This window comes from Antechinus flavipes, chromosome 5, assembly GCF_016432865.1.
Source record: "Antechinus flavipes isolate AdamAnt ecotype Samford, QLD, Australia chromosome 5, AdamAnt_v2, whole genome shotgun sequence".
NCBI classification, from domain to species: Eukaryota; Metazoa; Chordata; class Mammalia; order Dasyuromorphia; family Dasyuridae; genus Antechinus; species Antechinus flavipes.
In genome coordinates, this window is record NC_067402.1 from 36,354,731 (window position 1) to 36,379,500 (window position 24,770).

General features: G+C 49.4%; 1 protein-coding gene across 2 annotated transcripts in view; it reads left to right on the top strand.

The window, feature by feature from the left end:
- Positions 1 to 24,770, top strand: part of SH3BP5 (SH3 domain binding protein 5) — a 77,304-nt gene that overhangs the window by 49,170 nt on the left and 3,364 nt on the right. The window contains exons 4-7 of one of the 2 annotated variants that reach the window (XM_051961490.1): positions 5,719 to 5,883; positions 21,986 to 22,116; positions 23,427 to 23,469; positions 24,330 to 24,549. In XM_051961490.1, the coding sequence (XP_051817450.1) occupies positions 5,719 to 5,883; positions 21,986 to 22,116; positions 23,427 to 23,469; positions 24,330 to 24,549 (559 nt within the window). The remainder of the gene's footprint in view (positions 1 to 5,718; positions 5,884 to 21,985; positions 22,117 to 23,426; positions 23,470 to 24,329; positions 24,550 to 24,770) is intronic. The other variant, XM_051961491.1, reaches the window with a different exon arrangement.

The window sequence follows — 24,770 nt, forward strand, 5'->3', positions numbered from 1 at the left end:
GGGAAATGCTGCCATAGGCACTCTCTGAAGACTGAGGGCTGGGAAGCTTTGGGAGTACATCTCCATGATTGTCTTTTACACACTGATCTATGTACCTAGAGTCAGTGTGACACACTGGATGGGAGCTCGAAGGACTCTCCAACACACTAGCTGTATGACCCAGGACAATCGTTTCTGTCTCCTAGCATAGGAGCCTCCCTCAGCATAGGAGCTCTAACCTTCCTTGGCAGAGGGATTTTCTCATTGGAAATTCCCCATCCCCTTGAAATCATAGTCCCAATCCTACTTTGTGCACCCGTCTCCTCTATCATTTATAAGCAACTTGGGGGCAAAGATTAAATTGATTTTAATCTGTCTCTCCATAGGTAGCCCAGTGGCCAATAGTACAGGTGCCTAATAAATGCTCATTGATGGATTGATCTGGGGCCAGAAAGTGTCTCCTGAGGGCCGACAGAGAGACCTCAGTGGTAAAAGGGATGCAATTGTAAGGCTCCCTCACAGGGCAAAGAACAGGATCTAGTGGTGGTTTGTGGGGCAATCAAGGAAGAAGAAAAGGCACTAATTTGAGGGCTTTGTGGGAGAAAGGGAGCAGAGATTTCACAAACCAGAGTGAATCGTTGGAGGGAAACAACAGGTACTGCTTGAAGCAGCTCGATGCAGAGTATTCATCTGCCTCGTCTCCAGCATGTTCAGAAAAACCTATCCAGATTTTCTGAACCCAAGTTGGTTTCTGTGTCTTCCATATTGGTTCATTGGCTAAAAGAGCTGGTGGTTAAATTTTCAGGGTGAGCATTTACTCCTCAGAAATGGGCAGCTACTATAAATTAGGACTTAATTTATTGTGTTGTTGATTAGATCTGAGAAAACAATGAAGAAAATACTAATATTAATTTAATTTTGATTAAATATTAAGAAAGATTAAATTTAAAATGTGTCAAAAAAAAAAAAAAAAAAAAAATAGAAAAATCTGGCAAAGACAGGCCATGCTCTTCTTACCTTTGATTTTCTCACAGCATCTGGCATGGAGTACAGTGTCCATAGTTGGCACTTAGGAAATTTCTACCACTAAATTATTAATGTTCTTAACTAAAAAATGTTTTTAGTCTGAATGGGTCATAGAATCTAGAGGACCAAAGAGATCACAGAATCCACTTAAGGAAGAGATTGGGGCTCAGAAAAATGGAGAATGACTTGTACATGATCATCCATATCAGTGGGCAAACTGGGCCTTGAAATTGAGTTTTCTTGTGACAAATCCAGTGCTTTATCCATTATGCTGCTCTCCTATATGATGCAATATTAAATCTGATTCTCTTTGGGAAATAACTTTTTCCTGTTTGTTTCTTCTGAGATGAAGGGACAGTTAGTTTTATTGTTTTTTTCCCCCCATGGGTCAAACATTCAGGGATTAATATACACTAATTGCTAATTAATATTAATAAATTACTCTGAAGAAGTATCATTCTTCTGTATGGTGCAGTAGAAAGAGATAGATTTGGACTTAAAGCCCCTTAGTTTGAATCCTCCCTTTGTACTGATAGACAACTTTCCTCCTCATCTGGATGGACTTTGTCATATATAAAGCAAGGAGGCTGGATCAAATGACCTCTGAGGTTCCCTTCATCTCTAAATCTGGGAGCTTGTGATTCTTTGCACAAGCAAATGGTTCCAGAATCTTGCCCAAAGGAAGTCTTGGCTTTAACCAGGAGACAGCTTCTTGTTATCGGAAATTTTCCTTGGATCGTTTTTTTTTTTTAAATGGAAAGGTATTTGTTTCTTTTTCTCTAAGAGAGCAAACACCTAGCAGCAAACTGCCGACACACTTTGTTTAACAAAATACAAGCCCACCAGTATAGCTTGTATAGTGGAAAGACTATTTGGGACTAGAAAAGAATTGGGATTTAGGATTAGACCTCAGTTTTCCCCTGGTAAAATGGAATACCTCTTGGGGTCATGGTCCCAGTTGGATGAGAGAATGCTACATTTTTCCCCCTTAAAATCATAGAGTTAGACTTAGAAATCTATCCAGTCCCGCTTCATTTTGCAGGTGAGGAGGTCGGGTCCAAGAACCCCGCTGTGGTCATTCGGTCCTTCTCTCCGCTTTAGGGAGAGGTTCAACCAGCCAGGGCCAGGAGGGGGCCTTGGGCTCTGGTCTTGCTCACTGCAAGCTGCTTTTTGAGCAGGAACAATGGAAGATCCAAACTGACAGGGGAGGGGGGGTAGGTACGCACCTCAGGCATTTCCTCTGCCTGTTGTCCCATCTGTCCTTCTGTGGACCGGAGGGTCTCCTGAATTAGCTGCCAGGACATCTTAATTGTGAATTAACCTCGAAGGGGTCATCATGGCTCTGCTGAATCAGCCCTCTCTAATTCTCTTGCTCTTCAAGCCTAAGGAAGGATTCCACAAGCAAAGGGGAAGTAAAGGGAGGAGGGGGAGGAGGAAGCCCATCAGTGTTAACCCTCCTGGATGCTGTAAGAGCCAAAGGCAGAAAACAGTCCTGTTCTATTTACTCTGTGACAGTTATTGGCCTGCAAGGCCTCCTGAAGCAGCTGGACTTAAATGGCAAGGAGGTCAGAGTGAGCATTTATTGTGTGCCAGATACTGTGCCAAGTGCTGGGCAGTTGGAGAAAGGCAGAAATGGCCCCTGGCTTAAGAGGGCTTCCCGTCTGAGGCAGGAGACATGTTAGGGATGAGGTACAAGCTAAATCCGGACGGGATGCTCTGGCGACCATCTTGGGGGCTGGGCAGGTATATTCAGGGCTCCGTTCTTAGATCTGTGAGATCATGTGCTCTGGGGGCTGACAGCAGAAGCGGGGGAGGTAGGATGCCCCTACGAAGGAGCAGCGAGGGGCAGGGAACCACAGCTGGCTTCGGAGGTTGGGGCTTTTGCAGCCCCAGCTCAGTTTTCTGATTTTTTCTGGATTCTGGATTGATTTCGTGTGATTCCCTCCACATCCTCCGGATTGCATCTCTCTTGCTCTTCCCTGTATTCTACCTCCTGCATCCTTGGCACTGGCTGTGTTCCCCATACCTAAAATGTTCTCCATCCTGAGCAAGAATCCTGCAACCTGTGATCTTCTTGGTGGTGATGACCGGTACCTGCACTGGTATAGTACAAACATGGGTACTACCAGGGTATCCCCTACCTCTGCCAGCCCAGGTGCCACCCTGGAATCTCCCCTGCCCACGGGGCACTGTTCTTTTGGCTTTATTGGTACATTATGAATGTGGGTACTACCAGGGTATCCCCTACCTCTGCCAGCCCAGGTGCCACCCTGGAATCTCCCCTGCCCACGGGGCATTGTTCTTTTGGCTTCATTGGTACATTATGAATGTGGGTACTACCAGGGTATCCCCTACTTCTGCCAGCCCAGGTGCCACCCTGGAATCTCCCCTGCCCACGGGGCACTGTTCTGTCAGCTTTGTTGGTACAGTACAAACGTGGGTACTACTGGGGTATCTCCTACCTCTTGAGGGCTGGAGTTCATTTGTTTTTTGTTTCCTTATCTCTGTTCCTGGCACTCCAATTTGATAAAAGCTTGTGGAATGGAGTGGGCCTTTAAAAATTGGAGGAAGTGTCTGTAGGTGGGAAAGGAGACTCTGGGCACAGGAAGAGATAAAAACTAAAGGCCAGAATGGGGGAAATGGGGGGTAAGAGGTCATTTTTGTGTCCCAGAGCGTGGCCTGGGGCCTGGCCCCACTCATGGTTGATGGGGGGGGAGCCTGGAAAAGCAGACTGGGCCTGGAGGACTCTGGAAAAATGTGGATGTTCTTAAAGCTGAAGAGAGATGGGCCCTTGTGTAAGGATCCGGAAACACCGTAGCGAATAGCTTGCCAAACAGGAGGCACGACAAGATGGGGGGAGCGTCCTTGTTTTCTTTCCTCTCAGCGGGGAGCTTCTTATTCTCTTCTCTCCAGCTTTGTGAAGCCGTGGGCCGCAGCAGAGGCTTTGGACAGCAGGTGGGAGTGGTCCTTCCCGTGGCCTGGAGGATTGTCCCATTTCTTGGGGACAGGAAAGGGGGGATGCTCATGTTAGAAGCAGAGATGGGAAAAACACCAGCCTGTTGACTTAGATGTTGGAGAATTTAAACACTTTCTCTCTCACACTCTCTCTCACACGCATGTACAGTCACACATATACTCACATACATCTACCCTAAAACAAAACAATCCTTTTTTCTTGGAAAATGGAAAGAGTCACAGATCCAACTGTTAAAATTTATGTTACCTTCTGGAGATGGTTTGAAACAAACATTAATGTGATTAAAAAATACGTGTCCAAATTTGGAAAGAACAGACATAAATGTCTCTCCTTCCCGGGTACCATCTGTGGGCAAGTTAGTCCCTCTCCAATTAGTCTTTTGTGGTACAGAAAGAACCCTTTGTGAGGTTTGTCCCTTAAGATGGTGGGGGGGGGGCCGCGTCGTGGTCCTGGGGGCCTCCTGTGTTTTGGAACTCCTCCAGGCAAACCTCACAAAAGGCAAGTGCCCTGCCCCGGCGGGCAGGCTGTGGCTCCGGGGAGGCCCTCGGGCCCCGGTGGCGTCGGGCAGAAGCAGACGCGTTCCCGGGGCAGGGTTCCGAGTGGGTCTTTGTGGTGTTTCTTTACGAAAACCCGCCAGCCTCTCCTGGGCCAGAGCACGTCTCCCGACTCAAGGAAGCGCGGGAGGAAGCCTGGCATCCCTGGGGTTTCTTCCCCCGAAATCCCTTTGAGTCTCTCCAGGGAGTCGTTTCTAGGACTTCCTCCAAGTCACGGGAGCGCGGCTGTGGGGCGCAGGGTGTTTCTCCATCTCTTTTGAGTCACCGGTCCTGGTCAGGGCCCCAGCTACGCCACCGCCCGTCAGGCCCGGGGCTGAGACCCCAAGGCCGGACGTGCGGAGAAGGCAAAATGGCCGAGAGGTGGCCTGGGACCCTTCTGGGCACTAAAAAAGACTGAGGAACTTTCTCTGCAAAACTTGAGTTCCTGTGGACTTGACGGACATTCACATGTTGGAAATTAAAACATTAGTACTATTGGAAGGTAACTGACCCCAGGGATGCCCCGGAGGGGGGAGACTCCTGGGAAGCCCTGGGCGCCACTTTGAGAAGTGTTGGCTATGGTGGAGCCTCGGTCCGGGGCCATGAGACCTGGAGTCAAACCCTTTGCTACGGTCTGCGTGACGCTGCGTCGGTGACCCAGGGCCATGGAGCCTCAGTCTCCCCGGGTGTGACGCCGGCTGGGCGGCCCTGCGGCTCTCTCTGGGGCCGCGCCCTCACTGCGGGAGGGGCCCCTCGGCCTGGCCGGCCCCGCCCCCGCTCGCAGGGCCGCGAGGATCCGGGGGTCCCGGACTTGCGGGTCTCCTCGGCCCAGGTCACCGAGCCGGGATTTCCTGCTCTCTAGGCCATTATTGCAGAGGCGAGCGTGGAATTGGTCTCGTTTTGGCTGAAGAAATAAAAGGTTTTCTGGGAGCCCCGGGGAACAAGGATGGACACAGGGATGCCCGGTGGGAGCGCCCTGTGTGTGTGTGTGGGGAGGGGCGCCTCCGATGCCGAGCTCACCTCAAAGCCGACGGGTGGGCCTTGGCCACTTGTGCGCCCCCTTCCGGCTCCCGATCCGTGTGTAACGTTTGCCTTCGGGCCGCGGGCCGGGAGCGCTGTGGGGGCAGGGGCGGGCAGCGCGGGTGCCTGCGGCCCCTCCCCCTCCCCGAGCCCGCCTCACCCCGCGCTGTGTCTCTTTTCCAGGCCCAGCTGGAGGCGCAGAAGGCGACTCAGGACTTCCAGAGGGCCACCGAGGTCCTGCGGGCGGCCAAGGAGACCATCTCCCTGGCGGAGCAGAGGCTCCTGGAGGACGACAAGCGGCAGTTCGACTCGGCCTGGCAGGAGATGCTCAACCACGCCACCCAACGGGTATGGGCCGCGAGGTCTCTCCCCCTTCTCAGCCGGCCCGGGAGGCTCCGTGGGTCAGGCCCGGCGGAGGCAGCGTGGGGGGGGAGGGAGGGCCTGGCACGTGCTGCCTCCCGGGGCTTGGAGGTCCGGGTGAAATCCTTCCTCGCGCTTCCTGCCTTACGGCGGCCTGAGGCGCTGTGATGGGGGGGGGGGGCCCTCTGTGCATGTGGGTCACTTCCCGTCTGCCGCGGGGACCGGCGGGGGCTTGGCCAGCCAGCCCAGGGTCCCTTCCCCACAGTCTGGCCGCGCAGGTCGGGGTCCCACGGCTGGGGGCCCGAGGCCCGATGTTAGGCCCCGTGCTCGTGTCCTTCCCCGTGACTCCGGCCTCCCTTCGCTCGGGCGTCTCCAGGCTAGCAGGAGGGCAGACGTGTGCGGGCCCCCTTGTCAGGGGGCTGAGACCTGGCGGCGGGAGGTTCTGGAGAAAAGCCTCCGGCGCTGGCCTTTGCTCCGTCCCCGTGGGGGAGGGGCCGTCAGAAGTGCCGGCGTCAGGCCCGGGGGTAGCAGGCGGGCCCCTTGTCCCCCCCGTAAGGATTCGGTCGGTAATTTCCCTGGAAGAGGCCGCTGGGGGCTCAGTACATGGAGCGCTAGAGTTGGAATCCAAAGGCCCGAGTTCAAATCCAGCCTCGGCCGGTGCCTGCGGCCCCGGGGCGGCCGCCTGGGTTCCCTGGTAACGCGGCTCGCCCCTCAAGGACGCAGCATTGGAGGGGCTTTGCCGAGGCCGCAGCGAGGGGGAACCGCCCGCGGCTGTTTTCACGTGGACGAGGAGAATGTTTGCACTCCCTGCCGCGTGCCTTGGCGGGGAACAGGTTCCAGGACAGGGAAGGCGGGGCCGGCCTGGGGGCTCGCACCGGAGGGAGAGGAGGGCCGGCCTGTCTCAGGGGTGGGGGCCCGGCTGGGAGGATAGCTCCGAACTCGGAACACCACCTATGTATGTATGGGCACGGGTGTAGGGACAGGGCATCTCCATGCCGGGAGGGTAGCTCACATGTGTAACATGTATGTGTACGGACACGTCCCCAAAGTCCTGGCGCAGCCCGACGCCAATAACTTCGGCCTTCCCCCGTGCTGGGACAGAACCTTCCTGACTTGGTCATTGCCCCCCTCCCGCCGGAGGAGGGGGGGGCCTTGGTCAGCGGAGGTCACCCCCCTCCCGCTGATGGCCCCAGGGCCCGGGCTTCCTCCTCCCTCCTCCCTGCCGCCAGCGTGCTGCTGGGGGGGCCTTCGCTCGGGGGTCTGCTTCTCTTGGGCACAGGGGCTTGTGACCAGACCGGAGGACGCCCCGACCTTCCGCACTAGTCCGTGACCCCGTCTCGGCCCCAGCCCTCATCCCCGCGGCCGGTTTCAGAAATGCCTTCCGGCCCAGTTGTTCTAGTGTGGCCCACATGGTTCTTCCTTCCTCCCTCCTCCTCCTCCTTCCTGTCCCTGCTGACAGATGTGGGCCAGAAGGGAGAGGCGGTTGGGAGCCACCTGCTGGAGGGATGGGAGGAAGGGCTCTTCTCCCCGTGGGGAGCACCGACTGGGGCCCAGGAAACCGGCCTGGCAGGAGGAGAAACCCTCGGGCGTCCCCTGTCCAGCAAAAGCCTTCGCTGCGGTGTGCAGGTGCAGCCGGTGGCTCAGCGAGCCTTTATTAAGCGCCTGTTGTGTGCCGGGCGCCGGATGGAGCTGCGCAGCTGGGCTGGGGCTGCTCTGGTTCAGCTCCCGAGGAGGGGGCCTTGCTGCGGGGCCCAGAGACCAGACCATCTCTCCTTGGTCCCTGGGGTCTGAGGGAGAAGGGAGAGAGAGCTCAGCAGGGGCTGGAGGGAGGGAGAACAGATCTGAGGGAGACCCCAGATCGGCCACCGGGAGCGTGAGGAGAGATGAGCCCCTGAGCCCTGCTGCGGTTGGGATGGAAGCCACGGAAACCTGGGCATGTTAGCTGGGGGGGGGGTGCTGGGGCAGAGCTGAGGGGGTTCCGGGCTCCTCTCTCACTGCAGCAAGGTTCTGGCCTGCGGCTTCCGGGTCAGCTTGCATCCCGTGCCCAGCACGATACCTGCCCGCAGTGGGCACTTCTCAGATGCCATGGTGGAGCGGGGGAGCCTCGGACCCTTGCTCGCTTCCCTCGCCCACCTGGGCCCGCCCCAACTGCCTCTGGTTGCAGCGGGATCCACCTGGCAGGTGTCCGTGAGGCGCCCATAAGCGTCAGGCGCTTGGCCCAGGGCCAGGCCTGTCTGGTGCTCCCCGGCCTTGCCACATGTTGTGACTCCCGCTCTTTCTGTGCCCAGGGCCCACACCAGTGGGTGAGCCTGGTCAGATTGGGGGCAGGGCTGCCCCCACAGGGTGCCCATCCCAGGCTGCGGGCCTCTGTGTGGGCCCGAGACCCTCCGGTGGACACGGCGATGAGGAGTGCGGGAGTGTAATGGAAGCCCGGTGAGGAAGAAGTCCCTTCTGCTCTGCTGACGGCCTGGGCCCCTGATGTTCGGCCTGGCTGCCTCTCCAGCGATCCATTTCTTTTTTTTTTTTTTTTTTTTACTTTTTCATATGACAACCTTTCTTTTTTTTTTTTTTTAAATTTTTATTTAATAATTACTTTATATTGACATTTGTTTCTGTTCCGATTTTTTTTCCCCTCCCTCCCTCCACCCCCTCCCCCAGATGACAAGCAGTCCTTTATATGTTGGATATGTTGCAGTATATCCTAGATACAATATATGTTTGCAGAACCGAACAGTTCTCTTGTTGCACAGGGAGAATTGGATTCAGAAGGTAGAAATAACCCGGGAAGAAAAACTAAAATGCAGATAGTTCACATTCATTTCCCAGTGTTCTTTCTTTGGGTGTAGATGCTTTTGTCCGTCATTTATCAATTGAAACTCAGGTCTCTTTGTCAAAGAAATCCACTTCCATCAAAATATGTCCTCATACAATATCGTTGTCGAAGTGTATAATGATCTCCTGGTTCTGCTCATCTCACTTAGCATCAGATCATGTAAGTCTCGCCAGTCCTCTCTGTATTCATCCTGCTGGTCGTTCCTTACAGAACAATAATATTCCATAACATTCATATACCACAATTTATCCAGCCATTCTCCAATTGATGGGCATCCATTCATTTTCCAGTTTCTAGCCACTACAAACAGGGCTGCTACAAACATTTTGGCACATACAGGTCCCCTTCCCTTTTTTAGTATCTCTTTGGGGTATAAGCCCAATAGAAACACTGCTGGATCAAAGGGTATGCACAGTTTGATAACTTTTTGGGCATAATTCCAGATCGCTCTCCAGAATGGTTGGATTCGTTCACAACTCCACCAACAATGCACCAGTGTCCCAGTTTTCCCGCATCCCCTCCAACATTCATCATTATTTTTTCCTGTCATCTTAGCCAATCTGACAGGTGTGTAGTGGTATCTCAGAGTTGTCTTAATTTGTATTTCTCTGATCAATAATGATTTGGAACACTCTTTCATATGAGTGGTAATAGTTTCAATTTCATCCTCTGAAAATTGTCTGTTCATATCCTTTGACCATTTATCAATTGGAGAATGGCTTGATTTCTTATAAATTTGAGTCAGTTCTCTATATATTTTGGAAATGAGGCCTTTATCAGAACCTTTAACTGTGAAGATGTTTTCCCAGTTTGTTGCTTCCCTTCTAATCTTGTTTGCATTAGTTTTATTTGTACAAAGGCTTTTTAATTTGATGTAATCAAAATTTTCTATTTTGTGATCAGTAATGGTCTCTAGTTCATCTTTGGTCACAAATTTCTTTCTCCTCCACAAGTCTGAGAGATAAACTATCCTATGTTCCTCTAATTTATTTATAATCTCGTTCTTTATGCCTAAATCATGGACCCATTTTGATCTTATCTTGGTATATGGTGTTAAATGTGGGTCCATGCCTAATTCCAGCGATCCATTTCTGACCAGCTGTGGTCCTTGGGCCCATCCTTAACTGCTGCCTGCCTCAGTTTCCTCATCTGTCAAATGGGGATAATAATAGCGCCCCCCCCCCCTTCCATGAGTAGTTGGGAGGATCAGATGGTTGTAAAGTGCCTGGCGCAGAGCGGGTGCTGTCCAAAGGTTAGCCATTGTGATGGTCTCTCTCCCATCCGTGGCTTCCTCTTAGGCTGTTCAGATCCTGCCTGATATTTACTGGCCTTACGGCCTCAGTCGGCTTAGCCTCAGTTTCCCCACCAGTGAAATGGGGACATGGTACCCACAGTGCTTAGCTGCTGGCACTCCACAAGCATTAAGCCCCTGTTGTGTGCTGGGCAGGGAGTAGGTGTGTGGGTGGCTGTGAAATAAGTAACAGGTGATTGGGGGCGAAGGCGGGGCCGCGCCTCGGCTTGAAGGATGCCCAAGAAAGCGAGTGTGGAGGCTCTCTGGCCCTCTGACAGCGGGTGCCGGTTGGATTGGATGTGCCATGTGGGAGGTGGGGAGGGGGTCCGGTCCTGTCTGCCCCCATGGACCACGTCAGGAGGGCTTTGAAGGCCAGGCAGAATCCCTGTTCCCGGCCAGAGTTAGAGAAGGAAGGTCCCTGAGATGGCCCCGGAGCCCTCTGCCAGCCAGAGGTGCAGCATAAATGTCGGTTGTTGGTTATGAAATTGGTGGAATCACACGGATCCTGGGGAAGGGAATTTTGGAGACGCGCCTCGATGGCATCCAGCTGTGGCCAGGGCCTGGCCGTGATCCGAGGCTTCCGGCAGCCTGCGGGGAGCGGGGGGATGGACCCCTTTAGTGCTCTTGGGGCAGGGCGAGCTGTTCTCTCAGTCACCCTCCATGCTCCTCGAGCCTTGGTACATTTGTGTTTCTGGTTTTTGAGAAGCCTGGGCACGGAGGAGAAGCTGTGGATTCGTCCCGCTGGAGGCAGGGGGATGGTCTACATGACCTCTGGAGAGTGGGCCTGAGGCTGCATTTCCCCCGACCACCCATCCCGTCTCAGAGACACGGAGCAGGGCAGGGCTGCTGTATCAGCCTGGGGACTTGCTGGATTGGGGGCCCGAGCAGGTCTGTTGTAGATGATTCCAGGACCTCAGGGTCCTCTTGTGGGGCGCGGGCGGCTCAGTCCAGGGCCTGTGGCTCGCTAGTGCCCAAAGGCAGGGTTTGGGGCCCCTGAGCCACGTGCTCCACGCTGCAGCCCCTGTACACAAAGGTGGGACAGTCCCCCGCCCTCGCACTGCTGCTGGCTGAGCCCGACTGCTGACCTGCATCGGCTGCCCCTCGCCTGACCCCTTCGTCCCCGGGGCCTTCATCCTTGCTCCCCATCCCTGACCCGAGCTGCTTCCCGCTTCCCTCCAGATAACGAGCCCCAGCTTCCTCCCTGTCTCAACCCTTATACATCTTACCCTTCTGAGGCCAGGCTTCAGGCCGAAGTCTCCTCAGTTGCCTAGGAAACGTCACCAAGGCAACGAGAGCAGCCTCTTTCCCTAGGGCCTGCACCCCAAAGCTGCCTCTTTTTTGGAGAGACCCTCCTTGTCTCCTGCGGAGTCCCTGAGCTGGGAGGGGCCTTTGAGGCCTCTTAATCTGCGGCTTCTTATGCCGATGGTGTCTTGTAACTGAAGGGGTGGGTGTGAAACTGTGATTTTCAGTAAATGTTTGATTTGTAAACTTGTTTTATATACCCATATATACTTGGGGTCTCTCGGGGAAAAGGGCTTAGGAGTAGAAAAGACTTAGAGCTCTGATTTGGTGTAACCCACAGCTCTCTGAAGTGCCCGACGAGTGCTGGGACGCCCTTCCTTAGCTCGCCGTTCCCCGGGCTGAGAGAGCTTCCGGGGTTTATCTGAAGTCGGCCGTCCGGTTCCTCCCCTCACCCCCGACCATTCCTTCTTCAGCCCGACCGTCTTTCCTCCGGGTCCTCCAGCGGCACGATTTGGAGGGGCCTGAGCCTTCTAATCACCCCACTGGCCAAGGGCCCAGCTTGGCAGGACGCAGTGCCCGCCCCGAACTGGACACGGTGCTTCAGATGCACCCTGTTGGGGGCAGAACCTTTCCTTCTCCCTTTCCAGACACTGGGCCGCTCGTACGGCCGCCCAGGGTCGTGGGTATTTCCCCCCCGATCAAAAAACATTGATTAAAATGCATTCACTGCACATCCCAGACACTGGGGACACAAAGACAAAAAATAAATCACTGACAAAAATGACGGATATTGAGGGTTGTGGGTCCGGGCACATTAAAGTGCCGTTGGCAGAGCTGTGCATTAATGAGTCGAGCAGGTGGACTTTGCCCAGAAACCTGCTTACCCAGGCACTGCCCCGGGACCCAGCCTCTCACCGCGGGGACTGGGAGACGGAGGCCCGGGACCGTTGGCAGATGTCTGAAGCAAATGGGACTTGTGAAGGGAACGGAACGTTACTGTGCCACGGCAGAACCCGGGAAAACTGGCAGGGCCTGCTGCCGAGGAAAGCGAAGGACTCTGGGCAAGGCCGGGGGCCCTGGGTGGCCAGGACCCTGGCTGCAGCATCTCCCTGGTCAATCATGCTAAGCTTGTGATCCCCTGAAAACTACCAGATCTTCCAATTGTGATCTGAAACATTCAGAGGCTGTGTCTTGCCTGAGCTTTTATAACCGACTACCCGGTCTCTCTGCCCTTCCCTCTAATTCAGGGGTTCTTGATCTGGGGTTCATGAACTTTTTTTTTTTAAGATTTTGATAATTGTATTTAAATATTAGTTTCCTTTTGATCCTATGTATTTGATTCTATGAATTTAAAAATACCATTATTCTGAGAGGGGGGATCCCTCTGCCAAAGGAGTCCATGACCCAAAAAAGTTAAGAAACCTTCCTACTGAGTATGTAATTTAACCATACAAAGCCTTTATTCTGAACTTTAAGGCTTTCGACCCGCCTGTCCTGGTTTCACCCTTCCATTCCCCTGTGGTATGGTAGGAAGGGGGCTTGATTTGGTCCCAGAGACCTGAGTTCAAATCCTGGCTCTTCCCCTTACTGCCTTGGTAAGTGTAGGCACTCGGCTCTCTGGGTCTCAGTTGGCTTCCCTGTGGAATGGGGGGAGATGGCCTCTTAAGGTCCACTGCAGCACTAAATTTGGGATCCGCTGGCTGCTCTCCGTCTCATCTTGTTCAATGGGTTTTACCTTGGACACCTCCCCTTCCACAAAGCCCTTTCTGAGGCCTTCCTGGAAATGATTCCTCCTGCCTCCTGCCTTCTTAGGGCCTATTATCAGAGTATCTCCTTTTCCTGTCCCCATTACAGTCTTGTTACTTGTTACAGCATACCCTCATTCCAGGTTCTATGAGGGAAGGGACAGCTTTCTCTTTTTTTCCATTTTTTCTGTAATTAATAATAATAACAGCATTTTATAATGGCAGATGCTGTGCCAGGAGCTTTACAAAGTTCATTTGAGTCTCAGCAGTGTGAAAGGGATTAGCTCTGTGATGCTGAGCAAATCCCTTCACTTCTCTCTGCCTCTGCTTCCTTTTCTGTAAAATGGGAATAATAAAGGCAGCTGCCTCATGGGTTGCTGACCGTATGTCAGAGGCCTTGCTCTGTAAACGCAGTGTATGTAAGGCTGGTCACTGTAACCATTAGGTCCCTCAGACCTAGCAGCTGTTCGTGTTGCTGCTGTTTTCTGGCCCTGTATCTCTCGGCACGGTGTCTGGTATACGGGAAGCGTTTCCTAACCATTTGTTGCCTTGGGAATATGATGAAAGCCCCTCTCCTAAAGGTCCATACTACTACTTCATACCGGACAGAGATAGGGGGGCTGCAGAATGTGAGGCGCGAGCCCCTGGAGTGGGGATGGGGGGGAGCAGAGTCACGCTGGAGCTAAGTCCTGAGGGAAGTCACAGTTTAGTGTCTGTTCAATCGAATATGGGAATCTGAGAAACAAAATCCTTTGGACTATTTGGGTTGCTTATTTTGGAATTATCTCTTTTTGGAGTTTTGTGTGGAATCATTGACTAGATTACAGGGAAATCAGGCTTTCTGCAGCAGGTCTGTTCCTAAAAGTTTGTATCTGAATTCACAACCTGTGCCTTTGAGCAAAACTCTTAAGCTGTGGGTTACAAGCCCATATGGGATCACATAATATGGACATCACAGAGTTATGATTTATCATCAGTAAATGTTTGATTCATGGAACTACTTTGTCTAGCTATATATCCAGGGTTGTGTAAACATTTCTGGGGCAAAAAGGGGTCGCAGGTGGAAAAAATTTAAGAAGCCCTGGAGTAGAGCAGCAGTGCGGGGAACTCTGTCTTTAAAACCAGTCAGGGGGAAGAAGGGGAACCTCCCTGATTCTAACTTGGGCCAGAGTAACTCCTGAAACCCCCCCTCCCCAGGGAGACATGACTTCAAAATCTCATCAGCGTCAGTGGAGGAAGATGTAAATGACTTAACGTGTTGGACGGGATCCAAAGCCATAACCGAATGGTTGGCAGGAGCCAACAGTAAAACTTGCCTTCGTTCCCTAGTACCTTGAATGTTTTTGTAAGGTCAGTAGCCACCTCTGATTATCTGCTTTGGAGTCTGGTTTTTGGTCCCTCGGGTGGGATGCCTGGATCTTTCAGTCTGGCTCAAGGTTTAAGATGGGTTTGTGGAGTGATCAGTTAATGCTTAGTTGGAGCTGAAGCCCCAACTAAAACCCCGCCTTCTACAAGAAGCCTTTCCCAAGCCCTCTTCATTCTACTGGCTTCCCTCTCAATTACGTAGCTCGTTTGTGCAGTGTTGTTTGCTCATTGCCAGTAGTTGTAAGCTCCCGGAGGACAAAGATTGCCTTTTGCCTCTGTAGCAGGTGCTTAATAAATGTTTATCGATTTTCAATGGAAGAAAGATGAAACAGACGGAAATAGTGAATAGTAAATAGTCAAGAATGAAACAGCAGTAAATATGACTTTTCACAATCTCTCTATAAGCAATACAGACCATAGAAAATGAACCCAAAGTGAGCACAGGAGCGTAGCTTTGGGGCCGGACAAGACGAGGCAAGGAGAGGTCTGGTGACTTGCCCAGCAGGGAGCCGCCGGACTCTCCGCTGGGCCTCCGGGCCGGGCTGCAGTTGGAGTACAGCACCATGCAAGGGGAAGTGGCTCAGCTGGGGGGAAGTGAGCCTTTTCCCCCACAGGTTTTTCAATGATGCCTTCCTGAAGGCGTCCTCAGTGAGCCCTTAAGGAGTGATCTAACTTCCCCGTGGCTCCCCTGGGGAAATCTTGGCATTTACTCACCAGCCAAACCCCTTCCTCTGCTTGGTGGGCCAAGTTCTGTAAGCTTTTGGCAAAACCGAGCACATCCTGCCCCAAGTCCATTTTCTAATGACTAGATTGTAATCTAGTGAAATTTTTAATGATTCAAAGGCCCTGAGAGAGACCTGTGAGAGGCTGAGTGCAGGACATGGAGGCAGGAAGACGTGAAGCAGCCATGTGGTTAGCTGGTCGGAGTGAGGAATATCTGAGTTCTAATCCTGCCTCAGACAGTTACTAGCTGTGGCCCTGAGCAAGTTTTCTCCTCTATAAAACTGGGATAAAGCGAGCCCCTAGCTCCCCTGGGTTTTCTGAGAATCAAATGAGATAAGGGGGGCAGCAAGCCTTAAATTTGTTTAGTCCTTTTTTTCCCCTAGTCACGTCTGGCTCTCCATGGCCCATTTTGGGGTTTTCTTGGCAAAGATTTGCAACATTTGCCTTTTCCTTCAAAAGCACAGACTGAGGCAGAGGGTGAAGCAACTTGCCTGTGATAACACAGCAAGTGTGAGGCCAGATTTGAACTTAAATATTAATTATTATCAGCCACGACATCATGCCTCATTCATAACAATGGGAGTAATAGCCTCAGGATCTACCTCACAGTGTTATTATGGGGCTCAAAAGCGGTCATCTCCATAGAGCACAAACTTCTGAGTTTCTGTTCCTGACTCGGGACAGGAGATGGAGGCCTGGTAAGGTCACCAAACACTTCCTAAGGGCTGGAACTGGAATCTGAAACTCCATCTTCTTACTCGAAGTCTAGTGAGAAGTGACTGGGGGAGGGCTTAAAACCACGTTTACTCGTCAACTCTGCAGCCTTTCCTGTAGGGAGATATTGTTCTTGTTCATAAAAATGGCTGCGTTTGGTTAGCACGTTAAGGTCTGTCAAGTGCTGTTTTTGTGTTATGTGAAGACCCTGTTATTACAGCACTCTGTTTTCCAGACGTGCTGCTGAGTCAGGAAAGACCCGAATGCAAATCCAGCTTCGGACCCGTCTGCCTCAGTTTCCTCAGCTGTAAAACGAGGGTGCTGGCTCCTTCCTGGCAAGACTGTTGGGAGGATGGAGGCAGTCATTCATAAAGCCGGCTCTATCTGGAAGGCTTTTCCCCAGCTGTCTTTTCTGAGCGCGAGTCGAGCCTTCTCTCCTGCCCCATCTAACTGGCTCGCCGACCCACCAGAGGGAGCTTCCAGTCTATGTTTCACTTTAAGTCATAGAACCAGAGGCAGAAGTGATTCTGGCTTGAAATTCTGAACCTGATTGAGACTCCCTCATGTGATATCCTCAATCAAAAGCATTTGTTGGGATCTATCATCTCCCCTTGGGAGAATATAAGCTTCTGGAGGGTAGGCCCAATAGTGCCCCCAAAGGCTCACCAGAGATGGCTGAATTGCATTAAGTGGTCGTCCAGCCTTGGACACTTGTGATGAAGGAACAGTGGATGCTTTCCCGGTAAAACAGACGAAGGCAGAAGGTTGCTTGTGCCCCTTCTGTGCTATTATTTGGTGCTACAGTGAGAAGGCAAGATCAGAAATTAAAGAAATGGGTCTCATAGAAGAGTCAAGTCAGGGCTGTAGACATTTATCAGGTCCTTATCAGCTCAGGTTCTGTGCTAAATACCAAGGTTAAAAAGAAGGGCAAAAACAAATTCCTGTCCTCAAGGAGCTTCCATTTCAATAAGGGACAATATACCACATGCGTGTAAGAGATAGCAGGGGGAAAAGAGTGGGAAAAGCCTTCTGCAGAAAGGTGCCTTGAGCCACGTTTCAAATGGAGCCAAGAAGCTGAGACGAGGAAGGAGGAAAGGATTCTTTTCATCCAGAGACAAAACCACTTGTTTGCAGATGATAAGCAGGGGACACACATTAGACTAGGAGGAGATGAGGGGACTGGCAGGTCTTCACAAATATAGTCTTTGGTAACCTATATCTTTGAAGTCACACAACTGATTGATAGGTACATAGACTACAAGAACCCACTGTGCTCTTTACTGACTATGATTTTAAAAAGGAAAAGCCAAAGCTTTCTTCCAACAAAGCAACTCTCCTGCTTATGTCAAAATCATACAAAGTGACTTTACAGATGTAACATCAGAGGTGACCTTGTTTGTCAGTCTTCTGATTAGTAATATACAGGGAGGAAAAAGACAGGGAACTGCATACCCAACAAGAGTCTGTACCATTGTTATGTGGGATTTCCACATACTCCTCTGGAAGAAGAGTTCTCACGTAAACAGTGGCGAGGTCCTAGAAGTACTTCAGAAGAGTTCTTATGTAGACAATGGTGAGGTCCTAGAAGTACTTCAGAAGAGTTCTCATGTTGACAATGGTGAGGTCCTAGAAGTACTTCAGAAGAGTTCTCATGTAGACAATGGTGAGGTCCTAGAAGTACTTCAGAAGAGTTCTCATGTTGACAATGGTGAGGTCCTAGAAGTACTTCAGAAGAGTTCTCATGTAGACAATGGTGAGGTCCTAGAAGTACTTCAGAAGAGTTCTTATGTAGATGATGGTGAGGTCCTAGAAGTGCTTCAGAAGAGTTCTCATATAGATGATGGCGAGGTCCTAGAAGTGCTTCAGAAGAGTTCTCATGTAGATAGTGGCAAGGTCCTAGAAGTGCTTCAGAAGAGTTCTCATGTAGATGGTGGCAAGGTCCTAGAAGTGCTTCAGAAGAGTTCTCATGTAGATGGTGGCAAGGTCCTAGAAGTGCTTCAGAAGAGTTCCTTTTTATGCAACACTTAAATTCTTGTCCTTTAATTGATTGACAAGACTGAGACAGCAATAGGCAGGAATGACTGGATTTCAATCTAGAGGGAGCCCACATTGAGAATAGACTCTTGGAATACTGAAATGTGAAGATTTACTCAGAAAACCCTAATAAGTCAGTGGAAAAAACCACAATGGCTTTATCAAAGGAATCAGGTGCGAACTAAATTTACAAAAATCTTCAGCTTTTTTATATATTACTAGCAAAATCCAGGAGACAGACAGAAAAACAAATCCCATATCTTCTCTGCTAGGTGATGTCAATGATGGGGAAGGGAGCCCTGCACTTATGGAGGCCCCCATTTCATGCTTTTAGAAGTTTTTCTCATAGCAAGCTTGAATCTTCTTTGTACCCGATAACATCATTGCTTCAGAACAGTCCTATAGGGATCTGGGGTTCCTCTGAATTCGGATCAAGTGCACAGGGTTATTGGCACATAGTAGGGGCTTAATACTTTTTACTTGATCACCATACAATTTCTTATCTCACTGCTCTTAGTTTTGTTTTTTTGAGTTGAAGAAAACAAGTCTACTTCTTCCATATGGCAACCCTTCAGATACTTGAAAATAGCCTCAGAATCTTAGTAAGAATTAATTAATTGGCTTCTATCTGGCAATTCAGTAATTGAGAATTTGACTAGGGTGAATTGGTTCCCCAGGGCATAATTAGCTCCTTCCAGGCAGCTAGGTATAGTAGTAGGTAGAAAGCTAGGCCTGGAATCAGAAAGAAAGGTCAAATTTGAGCCTTAGAACTTAGTAGCAGTGTGATCAGCTACGGAAGTCACCCTGTCTACATGTTTCCTCAGCTATGAAGTGATATCAATAGCACTTATCTCAAAAAGGTCGTTCTGAAGATCAAGATGAAATCCTTGTGAAAGGCTTAGCCCAGTGTCTAGCACATGCTTGTTTCCTTCCCTGAGTCCTGAGCTAGCAAACCAAGAGACAAACCCTACGATCATGGTATTCCTACTCTTTGAAGACCTTACTTTCAAATGTGATAGGGACCAGGCCATTTTTTTCCTTCTGAGTATTTTAAAGGCATTTGCAGACCACAGCCAGATTGTTTGGCAAATCCGAGCAGCAGGGTACAACTCCTCCGGGATGACACAGTAGCATATGGCATCAGGTTGATGCTTGTTTATCTGAGCCCTAGAATATTACAAAATTCTTCAGTAAAATTGGTGGCCATGTGAAAGTGACAGCAAGCTGTCCAGGAGTCACTGGAAGGAATTGGTGAGGATTAGCCTGGAGAACAGGAGACCCAGAGAGGGACATGATCGCTGGCTGCAGGTATCCGAAAGACTGTCATGTAGAAGAGGGAATTTTTCCTCACCCTAGAAGGCAGAACTAGGGACAGGAGGTAGAGGTATGGGAAGGCAGATGTAGTTCATTGTAAATAGCTTAAAGTGGAATTTATTTCCTGGGAAATAGGAGGGGGATTCACGGTGGAGACAGAGGGCAGCCTAAGTGTTGCCCTTATCTGAATGAATGCTGAAGGGCCTATTGTCAGGGAAGCTTCCTGGTCACTGCTGAGGCTCCTTTGGTATCGATTCTCTGAACAAATAGACGGGGTTTGTAGTCAGGTGTGTCATCTTTACAAATGGGAGCTAAAAATTGTAAATACATTAATGGACTTCTGTGGATGGTAGAGTTCAGTAATCTTGTACTTACTAAGGGATGTGTTTTGGAACATGGAAAGAGGCTGTGGTTTCTCAAAGATTATTAAGTTAAGTATATCCATGCTTAATTGTAGCCTGCTTGAGGAAGGTAGGGGAGGAGAGATGAAAGGGGGAAAAAAAGAATAAAATAAAAAGTATACAGCAGAGAACAAAAGAAAACCTTCAAGGAAGTGAAGATAGAGTCATGTACATAATGAACTACTGGGCACATGACACTTTTTTTTCCTGTTTTTTTTTTTTTTTTTGTATTTAAATTAAAAAAAAGATTATTAAGTTTAATTTCTTATTAACTTTTTTTCTTGCTTGAATGCAAGAGTTTTTGCACTAGAATCTATGGACCTTTATAGGAGCAGCACAAAATAAACGCTGGGCTTGCAATCAGGAAGACCCAAGTTCAAATCCTGCCTCAGATATTTAATAGCTGTGTGACCTTAGGGAAGACACCTACCTTCTGCTTTAGTTTCCTCATCAGCAAAATAGACATTATAATAGCATCTACCTCTCAGGGTTAATAGTGTAACAATAATGGTAATAAAGTATTATTCTGAGAAGGGGTCTAGGGTTCTTGTAAGGATAGAATGAGATAATTTTTGAAATACTTTGTGAACCTTAGACATTGTTACTGTTTTAAGTATTCTGACTGCTATTTCAACATTAGTGGCTTCCTCTATAATCCCATGTAGTTTATTTTGTGCATTTCTCTGATGAGGGTCCACCATACTGGGTGGTTCTGCCAGTGTCTCCCATGTCATATAATAGATTCTAAAATTCCTAAGACTTTGAGGGTCTTCTTGTATACTTACCCGCCTATGAGCACTTGTCCTGTGTGATTTCGCAGAACCACTCGGAAGAAACTTGAGATGTGCAAAATTAGAGAAAGCCATCCCAAATGCCCGTAGGGACTCTGTCCAACTGACAGAGCATTCCGACTCCTACTGGTCTGACCAGCCACAGCCAGAAACGCTGTAGTTCGGCTCTAACACAGTGATGTCATCTGGGTCCTCTTCCAGAACCAAGGACCACAACCACCAACCATTGTGTGCATTTGAAAACATTCTGAGGGGTTCATAAGCTTCACTTGCTAAAGGGGTCTGAGGAAAGAAAGATTAAGGACTCTTTTTTTTTTTTTTTTTAAATTGATTGCTCAGTTGTAACCCTCATTAAAGCAATGTAAGATTTTCTCTAATAGGGATTAGGATGGTGAAAGCTAGGTTACATTTTAGGAGAAAACATTTTCTTTAAAAATTTCCCAAGGTATGTCCAGAGGCTAAGAGAAGAATAAGTTCAGGAGATCAGTTTGGGGTCACCTAATTGTGATTACAATACAATACAATAGTACAATCACAATAGTAATTGTACTATTTACTGATTTTTAACTATCTGTTGGTTCTTGACAGATGATGACTGCTCTATATATTGATAAGCTTGTATCAATAGGCTTACCCATTAATATAGAGCCCGTTAAGTAAGGCACTGAGATGTTGAGGAAATGACCTTCTTACAGAAGAAGGCAGCCATCTAGAGAGTATCCCCAACGTTTTAAGTTATTAAAGCTTAAAACTGCATGGAGACTTTTGGAATATTATGGAAATGTAGAAAGAATAACACAAAATGAATAGCAATAGCAGCTTTTATGTAATGCTTTAAGGTTTTCAGAATGCCTTACAAATATTATCACTTTATCCTCACAACAACCCTGTGAGGGAGGTATTATCTTCTCCATTTTACAGATGAGGAAATGGAGGCAAAGAGATTAAGTGGTTTGCCCAGGGTCACACAGCAAGGGTCTGGGGCCAGATTTCAACTCAAGTCTTCTTACTCCAAGGCCACTGGTTATATTCATTGAGTTACCCAACTGCCCTAATTTTGAGAAGGACTCTAGTAGCTCTGGGGGCCAGGTGTAGTATGGTGATAACCGTCATGTATAGATGAATCTCAGATATTTAAACAAAGCATTTTAAATACATTATTTCATGTGATACAATAGGCTACATGGTGGATCCTCGATGGGGAAGCTGCCAAATGACCTGAATCTGTAATTCTTACCTCATCAGCTAAGTCCAAAACAAGTTGGGTTTGGACCCTGCAGGTTCTTTCTTCCTCTTACTGGACATTTGGACTTTGACTGTTCTTGGCAGTGCCTGGACAATGGACAAGTCATCAAAGTGTCTGCTTGAGTGTGGAGAAAGAAGTCTCAGGGTTTTCCGTGTGCTCTTCCGGCGGCTCCAATGCCCCCTCGCCTATAAAAGGGGGTTCCTATTTTTAATACTTTTGTTATACCTTAATCTATCTTGACCGGTTTCTAAGGCAGATTGGAGGTGGGGGCAGTGAGGTTTTTTAAAAGCTATATTAAGAAAAAAAATCTGCCCACTGGTGTTAAGTAGGTTGCTGTGGCAGGTGGCCCCAGGGCCTGTGGGGGCTGACCCTTGTTGTCTGTCATCTGAAGGTCATGGAGGCTGAGCAGACCAAGACAAGAAGCGAGTTGGTGCACAAGGAGACGGCAGCCAAGTACAACGCTGCCATGGGCCGCATGAGGCAGCTGGAAAAGAAGCTCAAGAGGGCCATCAACAAGTCCAAGTAAGTCTGCAGGGGCCCGGGCATGATGGGGAGGGCGCAGGGCGTGGAGCGACTGACCTTGAGATGGAAGAGCCCTCACAGGTCTTGTCCAGTCCCATTTTTTACAGTAGAGGGATCCAAGGCCCAAAGCGGTGGTTACAACTCTGGGCCCAGGCCCCCTCCCCCCCCTTTCAAATCCAGTGCTTTCTCTGTAGTCCCAAGGCTTCTGATGCATGAGGGTAGGAAGTTCATTTTCATCATAAATAGATGCTTCTGGGATGTCAATTTTTGTTGTATCGTGTCACCGGTGGTCACAAGTCACTTTTCTGGCAGCAGAAGAAAATTTTTATTTCATTCAATTAGTATTCAGTGAGCTCTGTGACAAGTCTTTGGACGTCCTTAGTGTTGCTTCTTATGTAAGGACTTGGGTTATGAATTAAACTCTTGAACCTGAGATGGGATGCAAGGATCTCACCCCAGTGTTTAAGCTAATGTCTGCTCTGCAAACAGGATTGTCTTCCTAACTTAGATGATCCTGGTGGTTCCACCTCGAGTTCTGCAGTTTTCACAACAAAACAAAGCAAGAAAAACACTTCAAATAAGGCATTTGTTTTGGTGACCACTGGAGACTAAAGCTCCTAAGGCAGAGTTGATAGTCCTATGTGTCTGCCTGATCAGGAATCCAGGTGATACACAAGCAGTACGCTAGCCCTCGTGAAGAAGGGATAGTGTACGTACCCTTCTTTAAATGCTAACTTACCCAGAAAAATCTTACACAATGCTTGGGACAGTCAGGCTATCGTGCATCTGCCCCTGGAGGAAGCTTGGGAAATTCTACGTGTAGTTCTCCTTCCAAGATCTTGCTGTGTGTGATGGTCCTTGCTCCAAAGGCCTTAGCTAAGTTTCATAAGGAAAGGGACGCTTCATTCACATTACCCGCTGCCTCTCCTCCTCCCACATAGTTTGTCTCTGTTCTGGTGTCTTTAACTATGGATCAGGGTTATTGAAAAATAGGGACTCTGGCTAGGAAAGTAAACTTGAATGTCCTGTGCCCTGAAGGGAAGGGGAGTGTGTGGTCTTTGAGGGTTGACCCCATGCATACTTAATGCTTCCTGTCTCTTCTCCTAGCTGGTGATCGGGAGGCCAAGATGGGAGTGGAGGGTAGGGGGGTGTTCAGCAAGCTATTCTGGGCTCATGCCTTAAAACTAAAGGCTGCTCTGACTTTACCAGCATCTGCACTCTCAGAAATAGCTTCTTCCAATACCCAGCATTCAAAAAAAAAAAAAAAAAACTATGCTTAATGTAATTAATTTTCCTTTCCTCTTTTGCAGACCTTATTATGAACTTAAGGCAAAGTACTACATACAACTCGAGGTATGTACGGTACGCTACGGTTCCTCTGCAAGCTTTTGTTGTGTTCAATGGGCATGTTTCAGACTAATTTGTCCACTGTACTTGGGGGAGGGTGATGAAGGGCTTATTTTTAACAGAGCAGCTTAGAATTTCTGTGGATCCTGGGCAATTTTTAAGACCCCTCTGAAGATACCATTTGGTGGCCCTCTAGCTAGTAAGAAGGCCCAAGAGGATGGAGTTGTGGTGCAACAAGTTCTTGTGAGGGTTTCCTTTCTGCCATGATTCACAATTCTCTAGTTTTTAAGCTTATGTTTTGCCAGTCCTTCTCAGTAGACGCTGGGGAAGAGTTCTGGGTAATATAATCTAATGAATAAAACAAGTGGATAGTTCATTCAATATCTGATACATCCAACAAACATTTAGCTCAAAGGCACTGAACATACAGTGAGAAATATGAAGTAGCCTCTGGCCTGGATAACAAGATCTGGGGGAGGAGGCAACATGTACACAAATATAAAACCCTGGCTGGGAATGGAGGAAATAGAAAAGGAGAAAAGGGTTCTTGCAGGGGGTGGTACAGGACCTGGGATCTAAGGGGCAGAGATGGAGAAGAGGACATTCTTGGCACACAAGGGGGTAGGGGGACTGGGGAAAGCCATTGGCATCCACCTGAAAACAGCTTTCTGGGGGATGGCCAGTTTTCCCTAAGGCCCAGGCCCCGTGGGGAAGGTAAGCTTCCTGCGGCCTAGGGCTCATCTAGATTTTGTCTCTGGTCACTAGCACCATGTGCTGCAAGTTCTTCACAGACTAGTTCTCCTGGAGTTGGGGAGGGGAGGATCAGCGTCTCAGCAAGCACCGTCCCTGTCTCTTTGTTCTATTAGCAATTGAAGAAGATTGTGGATGATCTGCAGGCCAAACTGTCCCTGGCCAAAGGCGAGTACAAGACGGCCCTGAAGAACCTGGAGATGATTTCCGATGAGATCCACGAGAGGAGACGGTCCAGCGCCATGGGTCCCCGGGGCTGCGGAGTGGGGGCTGAGGGCAACAGTGCGGCTGCGGAAGAGCGCTCCAGGAGCAAGCCAGAGTGTGACTCGGCTTCAGGTGAGTGGGCAGATCCAAGGGCAAGTGGTAGGGAAGGGGGTCCTGGAGGTTACTTGTCTTAAGTGACAACATAAACATCAGTGAGACCAGACATCTCACTCGAAGGATGAGGGGAGAAAGACCACCTGCTTGTCCCAGAGGGAGACAAGTTACCTTTGGTCTGGCTAAGTATGATAGGCCTTCCTCTCCTTTTCTACTATCTTGCCTTGCATAAATGAGGG